This window comes from Temnothorax nylanderi, unplaced genomic scaffold (assembly GCF_030848795.1).
Source record: "Temnothorax nylanderi isolate EJ_2023f unplaced genomic scaffold, tnyl_v1.0 TNYL_tig0009_pilon, whole genome shotgun sequence".
Taxonomy (NCBI): Eukaryota; Metazoa; Arthropoda; class Insecta; order Hymenoptera; family Formicidae; genus Temnothorax; species Temnothorax nylanderi.
In genome coordinates, this window is record NW_027249071.1 from 1,199,636 (window position 1) to 1,225,139 (window position 25,504).

The 25,504-nt window shown below is 38.2% G+C and overlaps 3 protein-coding genes and 1 long non-coding RNA gene across 8 annotated transcripts; 1 reads left to right on the plus strand and 3 right to left on the minus strand.

Moving 5' to 3' along the window:
• Positions 1 to 139: 139 nt before the first annotated feature.
• On the minus strand, positions 140 to 5,532 carry LOC139786785 (F-box/LRR-repeat protein 4-like). 3 transcript variants are annotated; one of them, XM_071725917.1, is made up of 10 exons: positions 5,389 to 5,532; positions 4,831 to 4,875; positions 4,509 to 4,731; positions 4,007 to 4,394; positions 3,647 to 3,821; positions 3,444 to 3,543; positions 2,771 to 3,353; positions 1,656 to 1,857; positions 1,203 to 1,572; positions 140 to 1,132 (listed from the first exon to the last, which is right to left on the minus strand). In XM_071725917.1, exons 3-10 carry the CDS (start codon positions 4,711 to 4,713, stop codon positions 387 to 389), a joined length of 2,769 nt encoding a protein of 922 aa, XP_071582018.1. In that variant the 5' UTR covers positions 4,714 to 4,731; positions 4,831 to 4,875; positions 5,389 to 5,532; the 3' UTR covers positions 140 to 386. The 3 variants fall into 3 exon arrangements, with proteins under 3 accessions (XP_071582018.1, XP_071582007.1, XP_071582014.1); XM_071725906.1 differs by having other exon boundaries at positions 4,509 to 4,741; XM_071725913.1 differs by having other exon boundaries at positions 4,509 to 4,875.
• A 787-nt stretch (positions 5,533 to 6,319) lies between these two features.
• Positions 6,320 to 7,149, plus strand: LOC139786722 (uncharacterized). Its single transcript, XR_011722392.1, has 2 exons — positions 6,320 to 6,773; positions 6,970 to 7,149. It is a non-coding gene; the product is annotated as an uncharacterized lncRNA (long non-coding RNA).
• A 553-nt stretch (positions 7,150 to 7,702) lies between these two features.
• On the minus strand, positions 7,703 to 18,079 carry Pi4kiiialpha (phosphatidylinositol 4-kinase III alpha). Of its 3 annotated transcripts, none has more exons than XM_071725827.1 (23): positions 17,926 to 18,079; positions 16,838 to 17,231; positions 16,217 to 16,722; positions 15,826 to 16,141; positions 15,510 to 15,572; positions 14,875 to 15,129; positions 14,576 to 14,768; positions 14,270 to 14,480; positions 13,927 to 14,181; positions 13,491 to 13,843; positions 12,880 to 13,300; positions 12,551 to 12,658; positions 12,278 to 12,484; positions 11,860 to 12,136; positions 11,256 to 11,748; positions 11,052 to 11,187; positions 10,579 to 10,908; positions 10,193 to 10,480; positions 9,816 to 10,043; positions 9,387 to 9,733; positions 9,026 to 9,302; positions 8,505 to 8,911; positions 7,703 to 8,340 (listed from the first exon to the last, which is right to left on the minus strand). In XM_071725827.1, the coding sequence occupies exons 1-23, from the start codon at positions 18,013 to 18,015 to the stop codon at positions 8,115 to 8,117; spliced, it is 6,381 nt and encodes a 2,126-aa protein (XP_071581928.1). In that variant the 5' UTR covers positions 18,016 to 18,079; the 3' UTR covers positions 7,703 to 8,114. The 3 variants fall into 3 exon arrangements, with proteins under 3 accessions (XP_071581928.1, XP_071581935.1, XP_071581931.1); XM_071725834.1 differs by lacking the exon at positions 17,926 to 18,079 and adding an exon at positions 17,552 to 17,653; XM_071725830.1 differs by lacking the exon at positions 15,510 to 15,572.
• Positions 18,080 to 21,304: 3,225 nt separating this feature from the next.
• LOC139786882 (cell division cycle 7-related protein kinase) lies at positions 21,305 to 24,675 on the minus strand. Its single transcript, XM_071726004.1, has 9 exons — positions 24,447 to 24,675; positions 23,535 to 23,742; positions 23,369 to 23,462; positions 23,153 to 23,295; positions 22,962 to 23,073; positions 22,704 to 22,887; positions 22,486 to 22,635; positions 22,242 to 22,357; positions 21,305 to 21,962 (listed from the first exon to the last, which is right to left on the minus strand). The coding sequence occupies exons 1-9, from the start codon at positions 24,487 to 24,489 to the stop codon at positions 21,840 to 21,842; spliced, it is 1,173 nt and encodes a 390-aa protein (XP_071582105.1). The 5' UTR covers positions 24,490 to 24,675; the 3' UTR covers positions 21,305 to 21,839.
• Between the last annotated feature and the right edge of the window lie 829 nt (positions 24,676 to 25,504).

Sequence of the window (25,504 nt, forward strand, 5' to 3'; positions counted from 1 at the left end):
AAAAGTGCAAAACGAAAATTTCAGTTTGTCAGAAATAGGTTTGGGTTTGGATAGATTTTTTTCGGGGTGGAAATGCAGGGGAAAGGGTGGAGGCCCTCTCCCGCCCACTTCTAATATTTTTTAATACTATATACAAGAATCATTTCTAAATTCTTATTTATTTCAAATAATTTTGCGCACTTTTACATCACTACGCATGCTTTCTCTGGTATGTACTTGCCGATATAGCATATATTGCTTAACCCGAAAATTGTCACTTTTAGTACTTTATCTTTATAACTTTCGTTCTACTTGAGAGCGACGATTTTAACTTATATATTCGAATTTAACACATCAAAATACATAGAAGTGCATGTCTTCCTTGGCTAAAATTTAATTGTTAAATTTTAGCCAAATCGGTAAGGAAGACACTTTCCGTCTTGCCACCATTCCTCATCATCTTCAAATATTCCTTTCTGATATTCAAGGATGGACACGTGTGGATATTTTTCCTTCGCCTGAGCAACGAACGCCTGGCTATCACGCATGTCGTCGTCGTACAATTTCCGCCTAACATAGATTGTTTGCAGTTTAGGACACTGCTGAATTGCAAAACTAGATATATGCGAGAAGTATAATTGTCTTAAGTTTTTACACAGTGTCAGTCCTTCGTAGACATTATCGGGACAGCGCTCACGCGGACGCCTGTCGAGATCTATCAAATTGACTTCTTCTAAGCGTTGACAGGAGGAAAACAATCTATGCAAGCTATGCTTTATATGCTCATCGATTGTACATCTGTGTGACTCCCTTTCAAAAAACATGTCCATCATTGTAACTTTTCGCAAATTCTTGCATTCGGCGAGGGCATCAATTCCTCGCGCTGTAATTACATTGCCCGTTAAGTCTATTATTTCCAAGTCTGGACACGAATCTCTCAATTGTATTGTAATTGCCTCCAAATGTAGGCAATCACCACGAATCATGTTCAAATTTAAATCACGCATCCGGCAAGTTTTTTGCAGTATTTTGCAAAGAGATTCAGCTTTTATATTTGAGTCTCTAATATCTAAATTCTCTAGAAATAATAGATTTTCGAGACTCGAAACTTCTTGGTCCATTCCCTCCAGAGTACAATAACTGAGATCCAATACTAAAAAAAAAGTATATGTTAGTCATGTACAGTTTATCTGTAATCTTAACAATCATATTTATTTATGTACCTTTCAAATTTTTGCATATCTCTGAAATTTTTAATAGAGATAATTTGTCAACAAAATCGCAGCCACTTAATCGTAAGTGCGTTAAACAATCGCCGCAACTCTGAAGAAAGTTTACAAAATCCGGAGCAGAAATGCAGCTGTTTGTAAGATCCAACTGTTGTAAATATTTACATTTGGATGCAAAATAAAACAGAATTTTATCATAACAGAAGGATGAATCCTTAGAGTATTCTTTTTTTAAATTTCGTAAGTTCAAACATTTGAAGAGAAAAGGATCCTGTGTTAAATTATTGAGGCGTTTATTTACTTTGCTCATACGGCAAAACGACCTCATATCCAAGTATTTTAATATTATTAGTATTATATCATCCTGCAAAAACAAAATATAAAATTTTAATACATGAGATTATATTATAATAAATTATTACGAAAAATAAACTTCGAATATTTTACAGGAAGCGCAGAAAAACTGTCAAGTTGTTCCTTGGATTCTCCCGAAGAGAGTTTGTTATCTTCTATAAATTTTACATAATTCCAATGATTTCTTAATAAAGGGTGATCTGGGTGATATCCCTGTTTAGAAGATGGCATATCTTCCTCCCGAGATACTTGCTTGTGTGCGAGCTTGCTCTTGTGAAAACTCGTTGCTATGTCGCTGCAAATAACATTGGAACACAAATTATTTCATTGTTAACACTGCGCGGACAGCGTGTTTTTAAAAGCGTTTCTATTTTACAAAAAATCTATAAAAATTCATTGTATCATCTTTAAAATTTCAAAAAGTGATTTCTACATAGGCCGGAACTGTTGCAATTTCTTTTTTAAGTGTCGAAACGTCAGGAGAAAACTGTAAAATGCGAGTTTTGATAAATAATAGCATATAAAAGTTGTTCAAGGGTTTTATAGTTCAATAATGGTACTTGAAAGGAAAATACACGAAGAGAACCCGCTCAAAAAAGTTGAATTATTGAAGCACTTGAAAATTGGTAATTTCGGTATACGGAAAAAATGAGATTTAAAGACAAAAGCAATGTTATTTTTTTGGAAAAGGTTACTTCTGATTTATTATTTATAAGTAGGATCAATATAAAAAAAAAACATTAAAGACACGTAAAATGCAAAATTACTTACTCGTGGACAAAATTAACGAGGTAGAGCCAGTAATGCTAGACGGCAGACGGAATAGCATGCTACAGCATGTGGAGGACACGGCTGTGCAAGGTACAGCGACGCACAAGCTCCACCATCTGTGTAGCTGACACGCCGAGCGTAACATGCTGTTCCGTCTGCCGTTTAACATCCGAGGTGGACACCCTGGGTCTTTGAAGGCACACACTTGCATACACTTTGATTGCTCGGTATCGCGAACTGTCGAACCTCAATGCCGCTTGGCAGTTACATGCCGACTATTACCAAGTTTTTTTAGGGACTAGAGCCAACGTAAGCGCTGAAGTCATTCGCATGGGAATCATAAATGAAAAATCGACTGTGCCTTAAAAGTCCCACAGTGTCCGCGCAGTGTTAAGAAAATAAAATAACATTACTTAATGTCGATAAATATATAATACCTTTCATAAATAAAGCAATATTTAGGAAATTCTTTTTGAAGATCAAGTATATCCAAGTATGCATTTTCATAATCACGTGTTGTATTGTTTGGGTCATACAATACAGAGGAATGCCAAGTTGGCCAAGATTCTGTATCCTCAAACTTGTCTATAATTCTTGAGAATTCTTCACAGCAACGAGAAGAACAAAATCTCTCTGAACACGAATGTCGTTGTGCCCGAATGCGGTGTAAGAGATAAGTTATATTCTTATTATCTTCAGGATTTTTAGGACAAATCAATTTTGATGTACCGATCAGCATCACAGCATCTAGCTGTGTGCAAGAGTTGGATGTAAATTGTAATCTGAGCATCTTGGTTTTAAAGTTACAAGATCGTAACGGCGGAGAAAATATCCGTGATTCCGAACGTCTTCGTTTGATTGGATGACAAATTTCGTAGAATTGAGGCGGTCCAACCCATAATGGAAACCACCGACTCTCATCTTCAGAATCTTGAGCCCAAACTTTAGTTACGTGCCCAAAATTATATACTTCATATATAGAGATTCTGATTGGATATACAGCTTCATGAAACTCGAGATCTTCAAAATAAAAAAATTTAATTATAACCTTTCCTAAACACAAACATTTTCCTTAACAATATCTTATTTATCAAATCAAATGTTACATACCAATATGATGAAAATAATAATCTTTTTGATCCTCTGGTACAAAAGTATATGGCATTTGTTTCTGCCATGGAGATATCGAAATATCGCAATTGTACGTCTCCTAGTATTAAAGAGTAAAAAAAAGTACTGAATATTACCAAATGTTGTAGCATAAATTAGATTTTGCGATTATATACTTTTTACAGAACAGAAAATACACATACCAAAAGAAAATCTTCATGGCTTGGAAAATTGCTAGGTATTCCAATTATATTATTACGAATATTACTTTTGCTAGTAGTATTCTTACAGTCCTTTGTGGATATATTGCTATCCTTCACAAATTGATATATGAAATCAACATAATCCTCTACCGCTACTCTGTCAGTATAAGGATATCTGAGGAATGATAATTGGATGTCATATTCTCTCTTAAAAAAGATGGAAAATATAAAGTATAATGGTAAATATGCAGAACAGTTGGCCTCCTCGCCGATTTCGTTGAACTTAGGCTTTAATCGACGCGTTTTTGCACAAAACGACCGATTAGGGCGTCTCACCAATTACATCAACTTTGGACTTACTTGGAGCTGACGTTGTGCGCGTGTGCCGCTTGTAAATGTTCCTCTTTTTCCGCATGTAGCCGTTTGAGTTCTTGCTCCATCTCAATGATGTTCTTACGGCTTTCGGCAGTTTCTTGGGTGGCGCTTTTTATGAGTTCCGACACGAGGCTTTCTTTAAGCTCCAGTTCCTTATTAATATTTTGTACCTCGTTGTTTCGCTCCGCTTGCCGTAAGGTGTGTTCCTCTTCCTTTTTGTCAAAGTAATCCAAACTGTCTTCGACATTGTTCGATTCCTCTGCACATACACGTTCCGCTACATCCTCCGCCACGTGCGAGACGCACTTTTTGGAGTTGGATATTACATTATTTATAAGCTCTTCAGATGCTTTCCTTTCATCATTTTGGATATCTGTGCGGGTAAAATAAGAGAAGAGTTACAGACTCACACCAAAATTTATAATTTGCGACAAAATATTTGCGACATAATTAACGCAACGGTTCACGTGTTGCGAAAAGCTCTTACCCAACATCCTTTCGTATATCGCTTTTAACTTATTACGCTTTTCGTCATCGATTTCAGAACAAGTATCGAAATCTTGTAAAACTTGCTTGAATTCGTCTAATAATGATGCCATGGCAGATCTAATTTTTTCTCGAGCTTGTTCTACCATTTCCGCTCGTTCGTGCATAATTGCAATTTCTCCTAAATTCAAATTTAATTTTTCCATCCTGTCTCTGAGTTTGTGCTGTAATAGCCTCCAACATGAAATAATATTGTAGTTATAGTCGAGTTTTTACACTGATGTACAACACACACTTTCAACGTCTTTGAAAAAGACTCTCACCAAGGGATCCTGACGGTCGTATGACCGTTGTTCGTGAAAATACACCTTAGAAAAAGAGGAAAACAAGTCAAGTCAGTATTGCAAAGTTGCGAAACAAATATTTAGCCGCGTTACATGTCATTATACAAACAAATAATTGTTGAACGTAAGATAACGTTTCGACAAAAGAAAGGAACGTTGTAGGAATGATACAGAGAAATAAAAAAACAAAACTACTATGTATATTCTAAGAAAAAAAAAGAAAAAGAAAAAAAAGGAAAATTGTTGCACGAACTTTGTTATCGTTAAACCGCAACATCTATCATCCACATTTAAGCGGGGAGTACACACTTCTGCACAGCGCATAATGCGTAAGCATAAGAAAATTGATCGGTCCATATATTATACGCATGTGCATAAGGAAATAGACCAATCAATTTTCTTTTATGCTTACGTATTATGCGTTATGCAAAAGTATGTGTTCCCCGCTTTACCCTATCTACAGCAATTGGCCCCCGAGATGTTTAATTGTCATGTCTTGCGAGTTGATAAATTTTTGTAATAGTTACGTATATTTACCTTATCACTAATATGTAAATTTTCCTTACGACGTTCTTGTATAATTCCTCTTCCGTGTAGAACTACTTTCCTCGACGAGTGTAACTAAACGATAAACCGGTAAGAATTCCAATTGCGGGCAAATCGGTCGCGACTTATATACAAGTCACAGTGTGGGTGTGTTTAGGTAAGCCACCGCTACTGTAGCGCTACACGAATGCGTACCAGCCATTGGCTGTTCATGGTAGCGCTACCATGAACAGCCAATGGCTGGTACGCATTCGTGTAGCGCTACACGTAGGTAGCGGTGGCTTACCTAACACACTCATCAATGTTTACAGTCATAGTGTTTCACGTGACCGGGGTATGCTGCATGTCATGTGACTTTCAAAAGCGCGGGCTCGGCCCAGTGATATATCTATATCTCCGTGTACGTATTATTTTGTACAATATATTAATATTATTATACTTTAGCAAATTTATGTAATAAACTATGTATGTATAATATATATCCTGCACAGTATAATCATATTTAAAGATGTACAAACACGAATATAATTATGATTGCATAACTACGTTTCAAAATGGGGCAAATCTATATTCTTGTCTTCAATCGCAAAATTATTACGTTCGCCGATTGATGCCATTTTTGACGAGAAGAACGCGCGGTATCGTTCGACTGGTTCGACATCGATTGCAAGCACGTGACGACAATCGAATCGTTTCCACGTCGATTTACATCGACATGATGATACAAGTGTTTATCATATATCAGTGTTTATTTGTTGAGGTTAATTCCTAGCTCTTCGATTGCCGAAGTAAATGCCGCGCTGAGTTTAATTATTTCTTAATTAGCCGGTCGACTCGCGGAAGAAGGATGCCAGGCCAAGTCGAGCACCGGAGCGTCACGCCGCTAATAAAATATTTCCGTGAACTCTGTCGAGGCGTAAGTCATGGCAACTCGCTCAATTATGTAACCTTGTTTTGCGCTTTTGCGACTTTTTGCGCATCAGATCACGTTATTTCGCGTTGTTGATGCATATAGATATTTCCCGAACAACATCTTGTCGCCTGCCTGGAAAACGAGCCACCGGCTGTAATATTTATCACGTGGTTACATCCAAATATGCTAAACTTAATTTCATCAATATTTCATGAAAAACGTACATGCATTCCACTTGTAAATTATTCTTCTCCTCTTGTTTACAATATATTTACACAGTTTCTTTGATGTAAAGATGTAACAGAAGTTTTGGAGTTCAAAAAGTCACATTCGATAGATTGTGTATCTTTTATGATAAACTTTGAGAAGTTAAAAATCCAAATTAAGTATATAGAAGTTTTCCACAGAGTAATGTACTTCCAAGAGACTTTCCTCTAAACGTTAGGTTGATAAGAAATTATATGTAAGTTCCTTCGATTGCTTTCAGATAGCTACTTGAATTATGGTCCACTTAACACTACGAGTGCTTCGGAGCGTTCTTCTTCTCCTTTCTTTCAATGAAGAAAGAAGTAGAACGCTTCAAAGCATTTGTCAGCATCAAATGGATTACAACCGATAATGCACGTCCGAAATTTCATTGTTCTTCATATTCTCTGCAGAGAAAAATTGTGCAAGGCCTCAGGTACGCAGATGAACAGGCAAAGCGTACTCAACCCCCGCCGGACATACCGGGAGGCCCGTATCACAAAACTTCGCAAATTTACTACTACCTCCGAGATGCGAGACGAGAAGTTCAGCAACCGATGTTGATCGCTGGCTCGAAGCAAATTGGTACAGAGTGAGTACATATGTCAACAAATTTACATTTAAAAGGATTAAAATCAATACCTGTACATATGGAGTATTTTTTGGTCACGTTTATCAGAATAATTGAAAAAACTGATTCGTATATGGATATTCTTTCATTAAATGAGCAAGTGAGCTATTGTTATTAGTGATATGTTAACTTTTAGGAAGGAGCCTCTTACCGACCAGAAATATATTACCCCGGGGAAAACTTATATTTTCTGAGTTCTTAACTTCTCAGAGTCAAGTCTAGCTGTTGGTTGCCTCGTGCTGCAAACACATTGATTAATATTGTTCAATGACAAGTTTGCTTAGCTATTGTACATAGAGAATAAATTAAACTGTTTTTTTCGTTCATTCAATTGTTAATTACACCCTCGAAATAAAATTGCACGTAAAATTATAAAGACCTCGGGAAACGGTAAGTTGAAATAAAAAAATGTATACATATTCTTTCTGATGTCTTACGAAATATCTATCGATATGATTAAATGCTATCGTGGTTGAGAATTAAAATACACCGCGAGATAAGTGATTTCATCGTCGTATGGTTAAAGTAATTTAATTTTTACTCATTAACAGCACATAAATTAATAACGGACAGGAATGTACTCGTATACAGATGTGCTGCATACAGCAGACATGTACATGCATATACTTATATAAGCGATCTCTCATAGATAATTATGATACATTATTACATACATACAAGGCTAAACGCTTTCGTAAAATACACAGTGGGACTAAAATAATATTGACACCAATACATTTGTACAGTTTCACAGTCAGTAGTTATAACGTGATATCTAACAACTGCAGTACCTCAAGTACTGATTCTAATACCTGATTCTAATTCGATAACAACAGTCATAGCGAGCGCAAAGCGTCGCCCATAAACAATCACCTGGACGGGGAAGAAAGAGGGGAAGGAGGCGGAAGTAAATTTTCCGGTAATGATTCAATAGGGGATTTGATTCTGATAATACTGTATCATATCGTAAGTTTTCGTACGGAAGTTGAGGTAGCTGTTACGTATTACATTGATCATAAAGATCGCCGCGTCACGATCGGTGGCGGTCGGCACAAACCGGCTGCGTAGGAGCTTGATAGTCTGTCCGCGGAAGCACGGTAATCCCGTGTCGAGCATGAGGGAGACGAGGGAGATGATGGCTTCCTGGTAGGGCCTACAAGACAAAGAATGTTCAAAAATGCATTTAAGTGACTATTTAGTAGTATGAATGATTCAAAATAGCCTTTATATACGTTAATATGTCAATATAAACTTGTTATCTAATATAGAATGTAGTACAAATGCAGACACTTGAAATGATATTGAAATAACGCTCACCTAACTGCGAGGAAGGCCTGCACGCACAGTTCCACGAACCAGCGGAACGGCGCAGCTTCCATTTTGCCGCCCATCACGAGGACCATCTCGTCAGTGAGCTTGATATCGGGCTCAAAGCCCAAATTACCGCCAGGCGAGCTCTCGAACATGAAGCCAAAGTCAATGTGTATGATATGACCCTGAGTGTCTATCATGATATTGCCGTTGTGACGGTCCTTTATCTGCAGGAGGTAGGTGATTACGCTGTAAGCCGCCATCGACTTGACGAAGTTACGACGAACGTTTTGGAACTCCTTGGTCGTCTCGTCGCCGTGTTGCGTGATGAAGTATTGATACATATCGCTGTCCGTTGTACGGCCGAGTTGATCCCTCGACGTTGCATGCGGCACACATTCTATCACGCCACACTGATAACACATAAATATAGATATATAATTATAGATATATACATTATACATAGATATATAATTATAAACGAAATATCAAAGTGTACCGTTATGAGAAATCAGTATCTATCTTACCCCGGGAGCTGTAGCTACCACTCTGTAGGGAAACAGGAAGAGATTTAGCCCCACCTTCTGGAATACGTTCTTAAAAATGCTGATCACTTGCAGGGCGAGCATGTCTTGTCTGACGTCGTCGCCGACTTTAAAAATAGCGGCCTGCCATGTCTGCTCTTCCGTTTCTTTCTTGTTCTCGACTTTCCCGTTGGTCGACACCGCTAGCGCGATATTCTCGAGCTCGTTGATGCCGTATCTCTGTACTTTGAAGCGCGCTAAGAACGGCGCCTTAGCAGCACTGTAATTATAGGATAGTTGCATAATATTTTTCATATTCCATAACATATACATCGTTGTCTTTTTAAATTATTCTAAATCGTACCTTTGCATAGGAGTGCCACTCTGATAATCTATATCGATGACCATCGCCTCAGGATTCGACGGCAGATAGCAACCAGGTTGTACTTTGACCCTAGCTAAAGCATCCAAGCACGCGGCTTTGCGTTCCGGCCCTTTGGGATACGGCCGGATTTCGCCCGAGATGTTAGTGATCTTCTCGAAAAAGTCGAACTCCCTCTCGTAGAATTGTTTCGCCGGGCCGGACAGGGCGTTCAGAATATTCTTCGTCAACAAATCTAAGACGTCGTACAGCACTGGATCTTTCACCTGCTTATCCTCGTCCATGTATATATTAGTGTGCATGTTCCATATCAATTGATGTGCCACCACCTAAACCATGTCAAGCCAAAGCGATTACGATTCCTTACAATTTAATATTCAACTTAACTTTAGATCTTACAATGCTTATTACCTGTGATCGTTTAGCAATCTTCTTAATAAACTCGATTACATAGCCCATTGTGTCGTGACGGACAGCTTGCACTAGCTGAGGTATATAAAAAAGCACAGCGTCGGCTGGATAGCTGTCCAATACTTGCACTGCGTATTGCGCAGAGATGGGATGATGCGGGAATTGTCGCGAGAAAAACGCCAGCGCTTGAATCGGAGACACTCTCGCCCACGTTAACATATAAACTAACTAAAACAGAATCAAAATTTTTTATAAATAAGATGATTATCTCCAACTTCTACTTATCAATTGCATATTAATATTACAGATTATGAAGTAAAGGTGAAGTAGCTAATTTGTAAATTATTATTTATAAAACGTAAAGTTAAAAATCTTACTTCAGGTACATCGTTGAGAAGCGTATCCGTCGTAATGAGATACTGCAATGCTTCCGACACATGCATGACTAGCACGGGTTTAAGGCGCACCAGGCCGCAGATCTCCTTGATGATGACTTCGTGATTCTTTAACCGCACCGGCAAGAATATGGCCAGAACAGGACTGATCTCCCACGCGAGCCGCGTATATTCTCGCCAGCGATCGTTCATCCCCTTGGCACGCCAGTCCGCGATACTTCCTTCTCCTTGCAACGCGAGTTCCGGTCTTCCGCTGGGATTACGCCAGACCTTGACAAGAAACGAGATTTTGACATTTAGAACCCGATTCTCGTTATTGCGACAAATCATAGTTTTCTGTATATATTTGTGACTCATCAACAACTCACCAGTAACATTTCGATTTCAACCGCTAACAACTCGAGAATCAAATTTCTCTTTTTGATGTAATCTTTCACGAGAACATTGGCGTTTACAATTCGTTTGCTGCGATTGCTGCGTTTGCTCAATGTATTGGTACTGGTCGACATAGGCATAGTGTTCATCCATACGTTGCTGGACGATCTCGAGAAGTCGTTCGGCGTAGGAGCTAGCGTGGCAGCTAACGAACCAATTGTCTCGCTTGGAATCATCGCGGTTGTATAAGTTTGAGATGTCACGATCTCAAATTCGTTATCGGCCCCTGTCATCATTAAGTACTTTTTGTCGCTATGCATTACCTACGGGAATATATAAAATAGAGTAGTACTATATCGCGAATAAATTCCGATATTTTAATGAAAAACAAAAAGAATAATTTTATATAATTTCTATAAATGGAATCAGTATTTTAATTCTTAATTTTTAACGCGCTTTGGCTTACCTGCCAAAAGCGTATCAGCGTAACTATGTCTTCGCTAAGCTGGTCGATCTCTTGGGTCGGCAATTGACGTTCTCGGCAGAAGTAATCCAGACAATTGGAATAGATACGTTCTCGCAGGACATTCTTACTTAAAGTTCTGCAAAAATAGATCCAATTATTTATTTTCTGTCATAGTCGTTCACGCGATAATGAAGGATATATTACCTTGGTAAAACGTCACCTTGCAGCAGTACCAAGCCGCACGAGAGAAGTTTAAAACGCACGCCAACCGCGGCGACGTGTCGAGTGATACCGGCTTCCTCGCCGGATGCACCGACAGTCATGGGTAACGAGCGATGCAGGAGTAGGGCGATCATATCGACCGTCTCCTGGCAACAGTACTTGGCTGTCTCGACGAGCTCCACTATGAAGGTCACCCAGATATCGTGCGGTTTCACCTGTGGCGGATTAGGTCCGAGTTTGCAGCCCTCGTAGACCGCGAGCGGACTGACCTCCTCCTCGTTCGGTGCGAACAAGCCCATCCTCTTGTCAACGGTATACTGCCACGCGAGTAACATCTCTTGCAAAAATCGCAATTTCAAATCTGGCCGTACAGTTAGGATCCACTGCCAGCATTCGACCGCTGTGGTCATGGCTGCGGTCGTGAACAGTTCTATCTGCGAGCACGCGACCGAGTGTAACAATCGTCTATGTATACCTATAAGTGTGAAGTCTAATCAGCGCAAAAATTGAAGAGAAGCTTGCCAATAAATTGCCTTACAAATTAATCGAAGATCTAAGATTACAAAATTGACTAGTTCAAATTTACCAGGCATGGATATCAAAAGAGCGGTAGCGCGCCAAAGAGCTCCGCGATGGATAGTATCATCGCGATCCTGACAGGCGCGATGGACAGCCTCGATCAATCTCTCGACGACTTTGTCCCTACATTCTTCCACAGTCACCACCGCGGTTGGCGATTCGGTGCGTGCAAGGGCAAGCATACCCGCTACCTCGCCGGCGTGCCACGATCTCGTAGACATCATCGACAGCAGCCACGAACTCGCGCCCTTTACGGCACGTGGCCTCTTATCCAACGAATTCGTCTGTTAAATATATCGCTTCGTCAATATAATTAATAGCGAGTACAGTTATCACTTACAATGCGTTAAATAGAAGAATGGTTAAGATAAGATCTAAAATCTAAAATAAAACGTTGTATGATACGCTTAAACATCGCTACGTACATTTGCTGGAACTACTGTGGGAATCGCGGTGTCCACGAATTCGAGAACCGAGTCAATGGCCAACGACAAACCAGAATGATGTCGCATGCCAGCAGACGGTATTTGATTGATGTACTCTTGTAAATGCGACCTGGTAGCTTGCGGCGCCCACTTCATGGCTTCCTGCACAATGCCCTTGCATCTCGCGGTAAAATCCTTCACGATAATCTGCAATTCGCGCGACGTCACGGCAACAGTTTTATTTTAACAAATAAAGCGTCAATAACATCATACCTCTCTTGCTTCAATAGTGTTCATCAACTCGATGCTATATGGCGTGCCGGGTATTCTTAAGCTAGGTGTTTCTTCATTTGGGTCGAGTTGTAACGAATACGATAAAATCTGCAATAGTCATGTAATAAAGAAGTCAAAGTATAGAATATACTAAAACAATAACTGTAAGGGCCGGTTGTTCCAACCTATTGGTAAACTAACTAATAGTAAAATCATATATGTGTCTTTGTTTTTCCTTTAAATAAAACAAGGATAGACATATGATTTAACTATTAGTTAGTTTATCAATAAATTGGAACAACCCTAAGTATAATAAAATAAATAAATACCTGTAATATATCCAACATACTCCAAAGGACTTTACAGTTCCACAATAGATGCGGGAAAGCGTCCACTAAACCACTGAGGTATTTGTCTGCCACCCGCCTGATTTGCTTGTGCACGTGATTGAAGTGCACCAGCAGAAATTGCGCGTGATTCTCGAGCTCCTTCTCACGTTGCTCGTCCTTCGGTTTGCGCTGCATCACATCCTTGAATTTCGTAAATACGGAGTCCGCTACGCAGCATATGCACTGCCACATGCCGCTCTTGTCTTTCTGCAAATCGGTATCGCACAGGTACTGCATTATCGGTTGCAGACTCGGTTCAGGACTGTTAGCCACCCGTAAGGTCTCTGACCAATAAACGGAGAGCAAGTATGTGCACTGCGCGAACTGTAGCTTGGTCACGTATGCCGATATGTCGTTTGTACTGAAAAAAAAATCACAGAAATTGTGTAATAGATGCGAAAAATTCAGAAAAACATATGGATATTTCGATAATAAAATTTACTTATAATTAGAAATAGATGTCACGCATTAAAATATAAAGCATTCTTCAGACAATTAATTAGATGATTGATTAGAAATCGGGAGACGTGGCGATTTAAAGTGAATTGTACCGGGTGCTTATCTTCAATATTTGACTCCGCAGCTCTTGTAGCTCATTCAACGAGACACTGTCATTGCGCACCGCCGATGTATACTGCAATTCTCGCATCTCAAGACGCGCGCTGGTCTGAGAGATAAGGTAGGGTGACTTGACAGCGATCTCCTTGACGCCATCGTACCATTCAGGCGGCCACAATCTCGAAGGATGATCCGCGGCGAAGCCCATTATAACGCAGTACAACCAAAAGTCCTTGAACAGCTTCAGAAGTCGTTTCTGCGGATGTCTGATCGGTGGTAGACGTCGCACCAATATCGCGATCACGGGGATGAGTACTCCTAGATTTCCAGCGCTACTAGCTGCTTTCTGTGAAACACAATATAAAATAATGCTTTTTATCCAATTACTGCTGACGTTTTGCCAAGATTATTGGTTTTAAGCGATCTTACCGTCGCAGCGATACTATTCGGCATCTTGTCGCTGGCGCGTTTACCCTCGAGGCCCAACTGCACGAACAGTTCCAGAAGATGCAGCAGCAAGTCGTCCAACTCCGATTCGCCCTGTAGATTTGCCGCTATGTTCGCCAGGGCGTTTGTAACCGCCTTGGAAACATGGCAGTACTGTTTGCGATCGTCGTTCGCGGCGTACGTTGCTGTACTCGACCCCAACGACATGGAGAACATCTGCATTATCCCTTCATAAATCTGCGTAAGAATTCACAATGATAATATAATCATCCGAAGAATGTTACAAATGATTCTTAATATTCTGAATGAGTGCTGGCTCGCACACCTTTGGTTCGCACTTGGCAATGATCATGCAGCCCAATTGATCCACTATGAGGAAGTCGAGGTCGCTGGGAGTGCGGCAGAAAAGCTGCTGGAAAAACGGGAAGATCGTGCGCATCGTCTTCGGGGTGTCCTTCAGCGCCACGGCGACGTGGCCCAACATGATCACGATGTTCTTCGACACCACTTCGTTTTTCAATTTCTCATCGCTCTCGCTGAAACCAAGTTAAAATTGCAACTTTCCTTCGCATTACCTGCGCTGATTATAGAAAAATTGTAAACGTTGACAAACTCTTTCGATGAAACGTACCCATCGGATATGTCCGCGGTGTATAATCTGTTCGAGACACTGGCCACGAGCGCTGGGACGCAGTCCGGATTAACAGAATGCGCAGCTTCCAGAGCGATGCAGAGGTTGCCGATGGCCGCGTCGCGAAGTTTCTCAAACGCCGTGTGCACCGATGATGTCGTCTGTTTCGAGTCGCTTATTTCCTTCCCTTGGACTGTGCAGACGTGTGCATATATATCACATTTATATCATACATGACAAACAATAATTTTATGTTTAATCAAATTAATTATTAATATTATGTGATAAAGCTATTTTACCCAGCACTTTAAACTGATGTTCCTTCATGGAGTATTCACTGTGCTGTCGATATAGCTTCAAAAGAATTGGCGATGGCGCGATGAGGAAGTCCCGTAGGTAGTATATAGACGTGCTGGCTATGTTGGGAAATTTCTGCGCCAATTTTCCCAGTCCCTCAAGACAAACCAACAGCAATGGCATGTGCGCCAGCACGAGCTTGGGCCCGTGATTGGAATTAATCTTCTCCACGAGTCGTCCGCACAAACTATCCGCACCTGAGAATTAATGTACAAGCTTTCTGCATAAAAATATGAATATACAAGTGGATATATATTTTATATAAATATAATTGCAACGCTTTGACTACTGTAAAATTATCAATTGGTTATTTAAATGCAGCACATGTAAAGATGCTTTGTAAGTGTCGCTCCGTGCGTAAAAATCTGCATGTATAAAAAACGTTATTTTGAAAAATTAACATGACAGAATTCACAAGTCTTGAATCAACAGTTTATCTACAACATCAATTTAAAATCAATTAAGAATACTGTAAAAAGAAGCAAATTGTTATAGCAAAAACATTTGTTAATAATTATTAATAGCAGGCATGTTAACGAGAATGTACACGAGAACACACACGGGTAACTCAATATACCCTTGCCGATCAGCATTGAACTGATATCTGCGAACAGCGCGGACAAATCATATTCGCCGGGTACTGGAAAAATAACGTGAGAGAGCTTTAAAAGATCTGTGCTTGGACGGGTGTCGCGATCGAAACAGACATTGATATCCCGCGGTCACACACTGGTGCATGCATTTAGAGTTACGAGCACAGTCACGAAAAACTCCTCTACAGTGTACAGATTATTTACTCTCGTGAACTATAGTAGTGCTCCTAATTTTAGTAAAGAGATGCTTCCGCGGCTCACGATCTCTGTTTCGTCAGCGACAAATGGACGTCACCTCACCTGTTTCATCACCGATCGCCCAGACCAGCAGGTCCACGCACGCGGAGTTGGCCATCACGTTCACCTTAAAGCGATTCACAGTTCGGAAATTTGTGTCGATGTCTTCACGCTCGCTCGCGTCGTGCTGCCGCGATTGCAGCTCCGTTTGACCCGAGAGAAACAGACCCTTGACGAATTCCTGCACGTCCCTCGTGAACGGAGCCGGTAAGTCACGCTGATTTTGCAGCAGCTCGCGCAACAGGGCCACCATAACGAGATTCATCGTCTCGCTGAACGTACGATACGGGAAAATGTGTACTTGGCCGGAACTGTACACCTGAAAATTAATGCAAAACCAATTAGTATTACATATAAGTATAGATACAAATATAATATGTAATGTGAAACTTACTTGCTGCGCCTCTTCATCCAGAAACGTCAGGATCTCCTTGGTAAGTAATTTTTTGGCCAAAGCCAGCACACTCTGTAAATGCACCACGGTAAACTGCATCCCGGCCCTTCTCTCGGGGCTCTCGTTGCAACGCATCTGCGGGAACTGATTGAAACTCGATCCATAACGGCTGAAGAAATACGTCGTCGGATCGTACGGCACCGACAGGAAGGACTGTAGCGACGGTCTCTTGCCGCAGTGATAATGGTGACTGTCGTAGCCCGGCAACGAGTTGTCGATACAAGAATTAAAGTTGCCACTCAGAGATCGCGGGATGATGGGCCTGAAGTTTGAGAAGCTGTGCTGTTTCTTATCGGGCATCAAGCGAATTTCCGCGCTGCTTGCTGGCGAGGGCGTCTCCCGCCGTGGAAAGATACGGCAGAGCAACGGCGGATCCGTACACGCGAAGCGACCCATGGATCTTGCCAGACCGATTAGCACCGGGACCAGGCACTTGCATAGCGATACTAAAACAATACGCAATGTCAGAATTAAAAGTTCTTACTTTCATTGGACAACATGCCTTAAAAAAGAACAGCCTGATGACATTTATAAAAATTTACTAATTGATCTGTCACTTACTTTTCGCTTGCAATCCCCTATTGCTATTTTGATCCTTGTATCCACGTATCAGATTGGTCAGAACGGCGAGTATCTCGACCTGGGTCGAGATGATTTCTTCTCGCGCCGGTTCGCACCTGGCCGCCACATCGCTCAGCAGGGTGTTCAGGCAGAAGCTGAAGCGTTCCGCGACCGGAACCCGTTCGGCGAGCGAACCTTTCACCTCGTCGCGCCACACCGCCTTTGGAAGACCGCGCAATAATCTCAATAGATACGGCAAAATTTTATCCCGGTGCTGCAGGCCAGATTCCAAAAAATATATTCCCAATGCGATGGTCGCATCCTGACCTCTCTGATCCAGGCGGAATACACCCAGAGCGGAATCTTGTGGACATAACTTGTACAGCTTGGTTACCTGCGATTAGACATAAAAAATATTATTTTTAGATCCCGATAAAAGTTACATTAATCTAATTTCTCTAGTCATGAAAAGTCAAACAGGATAAGCTCTTTTAAAAGAGAAATGATCTTATAGAAAATATTTTAAATTATTGTATTATATTTAAGTAACAATTTATATTATAATTAATATTAATATTACGTATACATTTTAATAAAATAATATATATATATATATATATATATATAATTTCATATTTTTTATCATTATTTTATAAAGATTCATAATCTTATAAAGTATCGATTTCTTCCTACTACAATATTTTACAAATGTACATTTATCATATAATCCTGATAAGTTATACTACGTAATTTTTTGAGTCGGTGTCTTTACACCGCCGCAAAAATACATTGTTATTGTATTTTCTAAGATTTTTTTCACAGTCATTATGCAAGCTGCAATCGTAATTTTTTCACAAGGCAGCAGCGTTAATTAAGTATCATGCAACGCACGTGACTATAACAGTCCTCAGAGTGACGCGATATCCTTCGGATTATGTCATAACATGGAAATGTCAGGATGTCAGCTGACACTTCCTGTAATTTAATCCCGATAAAAACGACGGAGAAGGCAGAGTGCGATAGCTGTCCCGTGGTCGAAGAATTGACGTTCGATCGGAGGATTCTCTCGGGGAGTGGATTCAACTTACTTTTTCCCACGGCGTGGGCTTGATAGCGGCCAAACATCTCGCCAATTGTTGGACGGCGTTCGAGAAAAACAACCTCTCGTCCGCCACCATTTTGCCGAGCGATTTCGCCACTCGCCACTGATAGACTGGAGTAATTCAGAGACAAACGTCACAAACGTCAGTAACGTCGTCTGCTAGAGTGCGTTCGTAAATTGCAGATGCTCGCATTAAGGTCCATTCAAACGGATCTGATTGATAGAAGTTGCAGCCAGTTCAGCAATAAAAAACAGACCTATAATCCTGATGTAATTCAAACCGAGCACCCCTATTGGTCGCTTGAGATACCGCTTCGGCAAACAATTATTATTAGGTTTGTTCTTTTCAGCTGAACTTCTTGCACGGTTCATCTTTTCTCTTTTTCTTTCCAACATGAAAAGACTTATTTAATTATTAAATAAGTGGTTATTAATCCTAATGATTATTTATTTAATAGCAAACAATTTTACTGAGAGCATTAATTTTATTTGAAGATTAGTGATAGGTTGCACCTACAGAGGGCGATCGTTACAGTCGATTACAGAGTTAAAAGTATGGGAGTTTCCGAGCCCTGGGAAGTAGGGTGGCAGTGTGGTCTTGTGGTAAAGCGCCAGACTCGTAACTCCGAGGAACCGGGTTCGAGTCCACCTGATCACAGGAATTTTTATATTCCAAACTGCACCCCCCGCACGAGTGGGGCTCGTGCGGAGAAACTGGGCTATCCTTTCGAAATTGGTCGTCAAGCTTGGGGAGCTTGGGAGTGTTGTTGGAGAACATGAAATTGTTTGAAATAAAATTCGTACGCATTCGTGTAACTTAGAATCGAGAAGATCCAGAATATTACCATTGTAAATTTCAAAAAAACTTATTTTTATTTGATATTCCCAGCCAAGACCAGTTCCAACTGTGCTACTTCTTTAAATATGTGACGTAGCTGAAATTACACGTATTTCGATTTTCTTTTTGATTCTAAAAAGCCAAATTACAGTCGTAAATTTAAATATTTATATAAAAGTATGATTTAATTATACACACATACATACATATACATATATATATACATATATTATATTATAAATATATATAAAAACATACTGTTCTAGGTATCATGCCTTCAGTCTGTAATCCGCATTCTCCGTTCATGGTATACGTCTTTCCAGATCCAGTCTGACCATAAGTAAATACACAAACATTATATCCATCAAGTGCTGATTGTACTAAAAGGGATAATTCTTCGAACACATCTGCTTGCGAAGCATTGTGATCAAATACTTTTTGAAATGAAAATTTTTTTTTTGTTTCTCGTGGCTTTCCACTGCAGCTCTTTGCCAGCTCTGATCCATCCGATGTATCTACTTCAACAGAATTGTCTGTTATATTTATCTTGCACAACCTGTAACAAACAATAATATATCAAAATATCAAAATAATCTCTTTTATTCCCTTGAATAAAATATATTTTTATTCATAGTAATTGCTGAAAGAAACATTAAATTAAGAAAAGAATTAAGAGAATGTATTATTAATTATTTAATTTCCAAATTTGATCTTTTCAAAAACTTTATACAAAATTTTTTAATATACATTATTTATTAGATATATTATTATATATTATATTATTTTCTATACGCTTTTTCAACTACTTTTCAATTGTATTTGCAATCGATTATTTATTTAAAAACACATACGATTAAGAAAAAAAGAATCTATAAAATGCCTTTAACATAGGATTATGTTCTTATTTTAATAATTAATTACATTTTCTCTAATAATTGCAAAACACATTTACTTACGCTTTCATCTGTTCGGTTTCTTTCGTCGTTCGTGGACGCACTCGACAAATCACTCTTATATTTCCCTTTAGTTCTTGAATCACGTTATGCAATTTCCTGTGTTCTTTGTCCATCTTACGAATCAAATTTATTAATTCGTTTTCTTTGATTTTTAATTGTAGCTGATGAGTCAGCACTGCATTTAATGCCTCTTGTGAGGCTGCCCCAGCCTCCAAGAGGCATTGGCGGGCTTGACATCATTCTTTTTCTCCTAGAAAGAGATGCAGAGTATTGCAGAGTGAATTTAATCGGAGGATCACGTTAATTGGAGACTGTGATATCGGCTCATAATACTTAAATATTTATACTTATATACATATATTATATACATATATTATAATACATAATACATATATTAATAATATATTTATCCACTTTTAAAAAAGGCGTGTTAACTGAGTGAATTTCGTTTGTATCGAAAAATTGAAGCCTCTTTTCCGCGATGCCGATTGGTTATCTCGATGCGTTGTGCGAGTTATTTGCAGCTGTCATTGTATATTTTGACAGTTGTGTGTATCAAGAAGTTAATAGTGTAATAGTAATAGCATAATGTTAAAGCTAAATGGCGCGCGCGAAGCGCGCGCGTCTGTAATGTCTAGTCCTTTCTAAAAAAAGGCATGTTAAGTCGATAGTCGAATTTATTGTTGCCGCTTTTCCGCGATGCTGATTGGTTTTCTCGCTGCGCTTACTTCATTTGCAGCTGTCATCGTATATTTTGACAGTTGTGTGTATCAAGAAATTAATAGTGTAATAGTAATAGCATAATGTTAAAGCTAAATAGCGCGCGTATTAAGTAATTTTTTTACGAATTAGTAGAATTTAGCCAAAATATCGAATAAATCTTATTCTATTTAGGATATTTTTAATCAGTAAGCTCATATGTAGTTCCCTACACAGCCCGATTTTGCATTTTTGTTCTTAAACATTTATAATAAATAAAATACAAGTTAAAGTGTGCACTTAGTGCATAAAGTGCACTGCCGCTATAGGATCCCCTTAAGAAATAAATTTAAAAATACTGATTAACTTGTGTTAGAGTTTAATAGAAATTTATTGAATATGACTTTGTCGTGTATAGTATTCTCTAAATCTTAATTTACCAGAAATTTTTCTTATTTTCTATCAAAATTAAATAACATGTCTTGATTTCTTAAAATTAACTATTATTTCACGAAACGTAAAAATTTATAAATTGTTCATTGATTGTTTTACAGTTACGCGTAGTGGTTGCGATGACAACCTTAATACTCGGCCCGATAGACGTTGCATACGAAGTTACCTTCAAAAAGAAGGTTGTTGAAGATGGTCTTAAATACAAGAACCGCGTGGAGGACCTGTACAACTTACTTGTTATATAAATTTTACGTTATATAAATTTCCTGAAGTGCGATTTTAATATGTTGTATAAAATAATACACGGGGAAATATTGTATAAAATATTTTATCAAATTAGCTATCTAAATATAGCTATAATATATGTAGCATCATGAAATCATACATATAATTAGGATGGAAAATCATTATTGCATATATTTCTATGACAACAGTATATTTAAATACAATATTACATATTTAATTATAGCTAATATCGTACAGTTATGCTATGTAGCAAAAGTCATCCATTTTACAACCACGAACACATTTACAAGTGTTTTTATAAAGATTAAATATCCGAAAAAACAGCGAATTTTAAATAATAAATTTATTTGAATAATAAATCGTGTGAAATATCGTAAGAGATGACGATATGTCAGGAGATCATACTTTTCACAACTTTTCTAACTTCAATTAACGTGCATTATATTAATAAATCTCGAAATTATATATTATATATTCTGCTAAAATAATTTATATATATTTTTTTAGTAAATGTAAGAAAGTCCTTAATTTTCTATAATTTACTTAAATGGTTCGAAAATTTATGTTAACAGAAAATTTCGTTTTAAAACAACAAACGTAGTAAACTAAAGCTGTAATTTTAACGAAATAACAATTATAAAAATGTTCCTTCCAAATGTTTTAGAACATATGCAATGCATTGACATATCTGAGACATGCGCCAATGTATCACGAACTCAAAAATGGATGAACCAATGCTTGCTCTGCGGTAATACGTGTCTTGTAATCTAGATCTAGAAGTTTCATCAATAGATTGTACGCTTCCTTGGGATATTCGATATCTGGCGGTACCTTAAATAAGTTTTGTAGTAATTTTGAGACATTGCAAATAAAAAGCATTACACATTATTGAAGCAATAGGGAGGAAAATTAGACATTAAAGTTTTACTCTTGCGGTAAAGGCAACAAAATGAGATTATGTCACTATTGACGAGGATTCTGCTATTTGTAATGACTTGAATTGTCTTGTCTTTTAACACATAAAAATCCAAGATTCAATCTATGATTGTATCTACTTTCTCCTGCAATATTGCTTCGTAAAAAAATATTTAAAATATAAACGAGATATACCTTATGTATACTATTCTCTGTATCATACATCATAGTTTTGTTTCTTTGTTTTAACTTTAGGCACAAAGATATAATGTCCACGCCTGGTAAATTTTCACTAAAGATAACTTTTTTACCTGAATCAAACAAAAAGAAAATAAATACTAAATATAATATACAAAATTAATAGAAATTAATGAAACAAAAGATATAAGAACTTCAATAAATAACTCATTTATCATAATCGCAGTATGTATCAAAATACCTAATTTTTGTGCACACTTTTGTACTTCTTTAGAGCCAAATATCGTTGTAATTTCCGCTAAAGCCGTACAGTCGTCGGGCGAACGGAAGAACGGTTGTGAACCACTGAGTATACATAACATTATCACACCGCAAGCCCAGATATCAATCGCTGAAATTTTGCATTTGTCACTAGAAATACAACTTCGTTTTTCACGTTATGCCAGTATTTCTTAATACCTGATGTTTGTAATAGATATTTCAATAAAACCTCCGGAGCACGAAACCCAGGCGTGCCTGCACGATGTGCCAGTTGCTCTGGTCCTTTTAAACATGCCATGCACACTTTAGGTTTCCCGAAGCAAGGGCATTTGTTATTCGTATCTCTTTTAGCGGTAAAATCAGGTTGGAGGATTACGTTATTCTAAAACAAATTACAGCAAGAGATAAGAAACGATTATTTTAACGCATGACCACTCGTATAAAACATTACTTTACTTCATTAGGTCTCTTTCGCTTTGTACCAAATGTTTCAATATTTGCTTCGCTCATTTTTCTCAGTTTCTCCACCTGGCACTCTTGTGCGAGGCCAAAGTCAACTAGCAAATATCTAAACAAAAATTGTATTGGATTGTAATTTTCTGAGATCGTAGAAAAAACAGTATTTTTTCCCTTTCGCCCAAATTTACCTTCTATTTATACGATCGTAGAGAAAGTTATTAGGTTTCACGTCCCTATGTATGACGTTAAATTTGTGAACTCTTCGTAAAGCAGTTAGTAGTGCTCTCATGTAATCCCTCGTTTCTTCAACAGTCATGTCTTGAACATATTCCTAGTTATAATTATCACCGTGAGTAGTTTCGATTTTTGATGAACACAGATTCAAATATAAATTGGAAACTTACTGAGAACTTGTCGTGCCTCATATATGGCATTACAAATACCACCGAGCTACGATGCCTCAAGCACAATTCCAATCCAACGATGTAATCTTTCCCTCTGAAATATCACCAATGTCAGCTGATTTATATAAAATCACAGTACACTACCTTTTCTAAAATTTACCCATACCCTAATTGTTGCAAGTACTGCAATTCGCGTTTGATCCTATCGGGATGGCAGGTGGGAATCAATTGTTTCAACGCATACTTCTTACGTCCGTTGGAAGATTTCAAGGTAGCCAGGAAGACAGAGCTGAACGCACCTTTTCCAACTTTACAATGCACATCGAACAGCTTGCTCACTATTGGGATTGACGTCATGAGATTTGTACAGCTTGCTGAAACAGCACACGTCATTGTTAAACTCGTACATATTTTTGTTGCAAGATAAACAATAGTTGCTTTTTCCATTTACATCAAAACTCAGATAATTCTCACTTGTAATGTCATAACTCAGTTGAATGCACATTCCTTTTGCATGCTGGCAAGTGAGATTCAACTGAGTTTTTATCCACAATCAAGATCATGTGCTTTAATGAATCTAATAGACTCACGTTAAAAGTGGCGATAGCTTTGTCACCAAAATAAGTAGGTAAATACAAAATAACATTACCTGAGTATAAAATACTCACATAACTGAGTGACTCAAATCACTTGAGTGTAAATGGAAAGCAACTAATGTCAAAATGTTAACTTCGTTAAGAACATTAATATACTATTTTAACATAGCCAATCGAATAGAAGCAATATAAGTAGTCTGAAATCGTCTTAGGTGAGTTTTAATTCTTGCGATTCAATCCACAAGTCTTGAAGATTAGTCAACAAAGCAACGCGTACAAAATACGTGATAGATCGTGGCAAAACGCCACGACAAGAAAGACTTGAAAATTAACGCAAAACGATAACAGAACCCAACGATTTGAAAGTAACTGACATAATAATGAAACTGCGTGTATATTTATACAACGTAATGTAAATATATTTATGCAGCAAATAAGTTTTAAAAAAAATAGCGATGATTTTCCCGGAGCAAGAGTGATACCGTCGTTGTCGCTCCCGTCCTGATACACGTCGTTGGACTCCATCCTGTCCCGTATTCCCGGAATATTTTTAGCTCGTCGTGTCGATCACGTTAACGTGCCATCGAATTCATTTTCTTCCGCGTTCGTGTCATTCACCGCTGTTGATTACTTTCTACTTAATCGTCGGCGCGCGACACAGCTGAGTATAACCTGAACATAACCTTAAAAATTGGCGCCATATTCGCGCATTCGTAAACAGAGCAGGTGCTCGATAAAAGTCGATTTTCATGAGATCAAAGGTATTATTTCATTTGTCGTACGGCGAGTTTTTCAAGCGCATTGATTGGCCACAAGATAGGGATTTTTTAGAGACTCGACTGTTCGCTGTAAAAAATGAAAAACTTCAAAGGTTTGTCGCGAGATAAATTTTTCGAATGCGCTAATTGGCTAGCGGCCAAAAGAATTTTATTTGTAATTTTATATTTGTAGTTATAATTTAAACTATTCGTTATTTCTAATCTAATCCTCATATCAAACAACAAAATATCCATAATTTTATTTAACTATAATATATAATTCGTTGTCTCAAAAATCTATAATTTTTTAAATATATTAAACAATAAAAGAACAAATCCACGTTAACAATTCAGATTATTGCATGATAAGTTAATCATTTTCAAATTGTTCAAAAGATCGTTCGAAATCGAGACTTAATAATTATACTTGTGATTTTTCGAACTAAAATATTCCTTTATTGCGCACGCGATTGGTTGATTGCTCCTTAAAGTAATTACAAGTCCATAACGCGGTTATTCGAATCCATCCGCGTAGATTTTTGAAATCTACGGGAATCTCGCAAGAACCTGGACGGTCAGGCAATTAATTAAATTACTCGCGATAAGCTCGTATATTTCACAATTCACAGAATTGTTTCGTAAGAATTTTGTTCTTGATAGATTCGTCGCGATGCATTCTTCGCGGGAGAGAAACTCCGCGAGAGTATAACATATTTAATATACGAAGATCGCGCGAATAAGCTGCAAATCAGTTCATTAGGATTTACAATGAAATTATTTGA

Excerpts from the sequence above, each read along its gene's own strand:
- LOC139786785 (XM_071725917.1), bottom strand. The coding sequence starts at position 4,713 with ATGGAAAAATTAAATTTGAATTTAGGAGAAATTGCAATTATGCACGAA. Across the intron at positions 3,544-3,646 it reads GCCATGAAGATTTTCTTTTG|GAGACGTACAATTGCGATAT; the intron begins GTATGTGTATTT and ends CTTTAATACTAG. Across the intron at positions 1,133-1,202 it reads GATATGCAAAAATTTGAAAG|TATTGGATCTCAGTTATTGT; the intron begins GTACATAAATAA and ends CTTTTTTTTTAG.
- Pi4kiiialpha (XM_071725827.1), bottom strand. The coding sequence starts at position 18,015 with ATGGTGGCGGACGAGAGGTTGTTTTTCTCGAACGCCGTCCAACAATTG. Across the intron at positions 16,723-16,837 it reads TAGGGGATTGCAAGCGAAAA|TATCGCTATGCAAGTGCCTG; the intron begins GTAAGTGACAGA and ends GTATTGTTTTAG. Across the intron at positions 11,188-11,255 it reads CAAGGTGACGTTTTACCAAG|AACTTTAAGTAAGAATGTCC; the intron begins GTAATATATCCT and ends CTATTTTTGCAG.
- LOC139786882 (XM_071726004.1), bottom strand. The coding sequence starts at position 24,489 with ATGGAGTCCAACGACGTGTATCAGGACGGGAGCGACAACGACG. Across the intron at positions 23,296-23,368 it reads TGAGGCACGACAAGTTCTCA|GAATATGTTCAAGACATGAC; the intron begins GTAAGTTTCCAA and ends AATTATAACTAG. Across the intron at positions 22,888-22,961 it reads AGCGAAAGAGACCTAATGAA|AATAACGTAATCCTCCAACC; the intron begins GTAAAGTAATGT and ends AATTTGTTTTAG.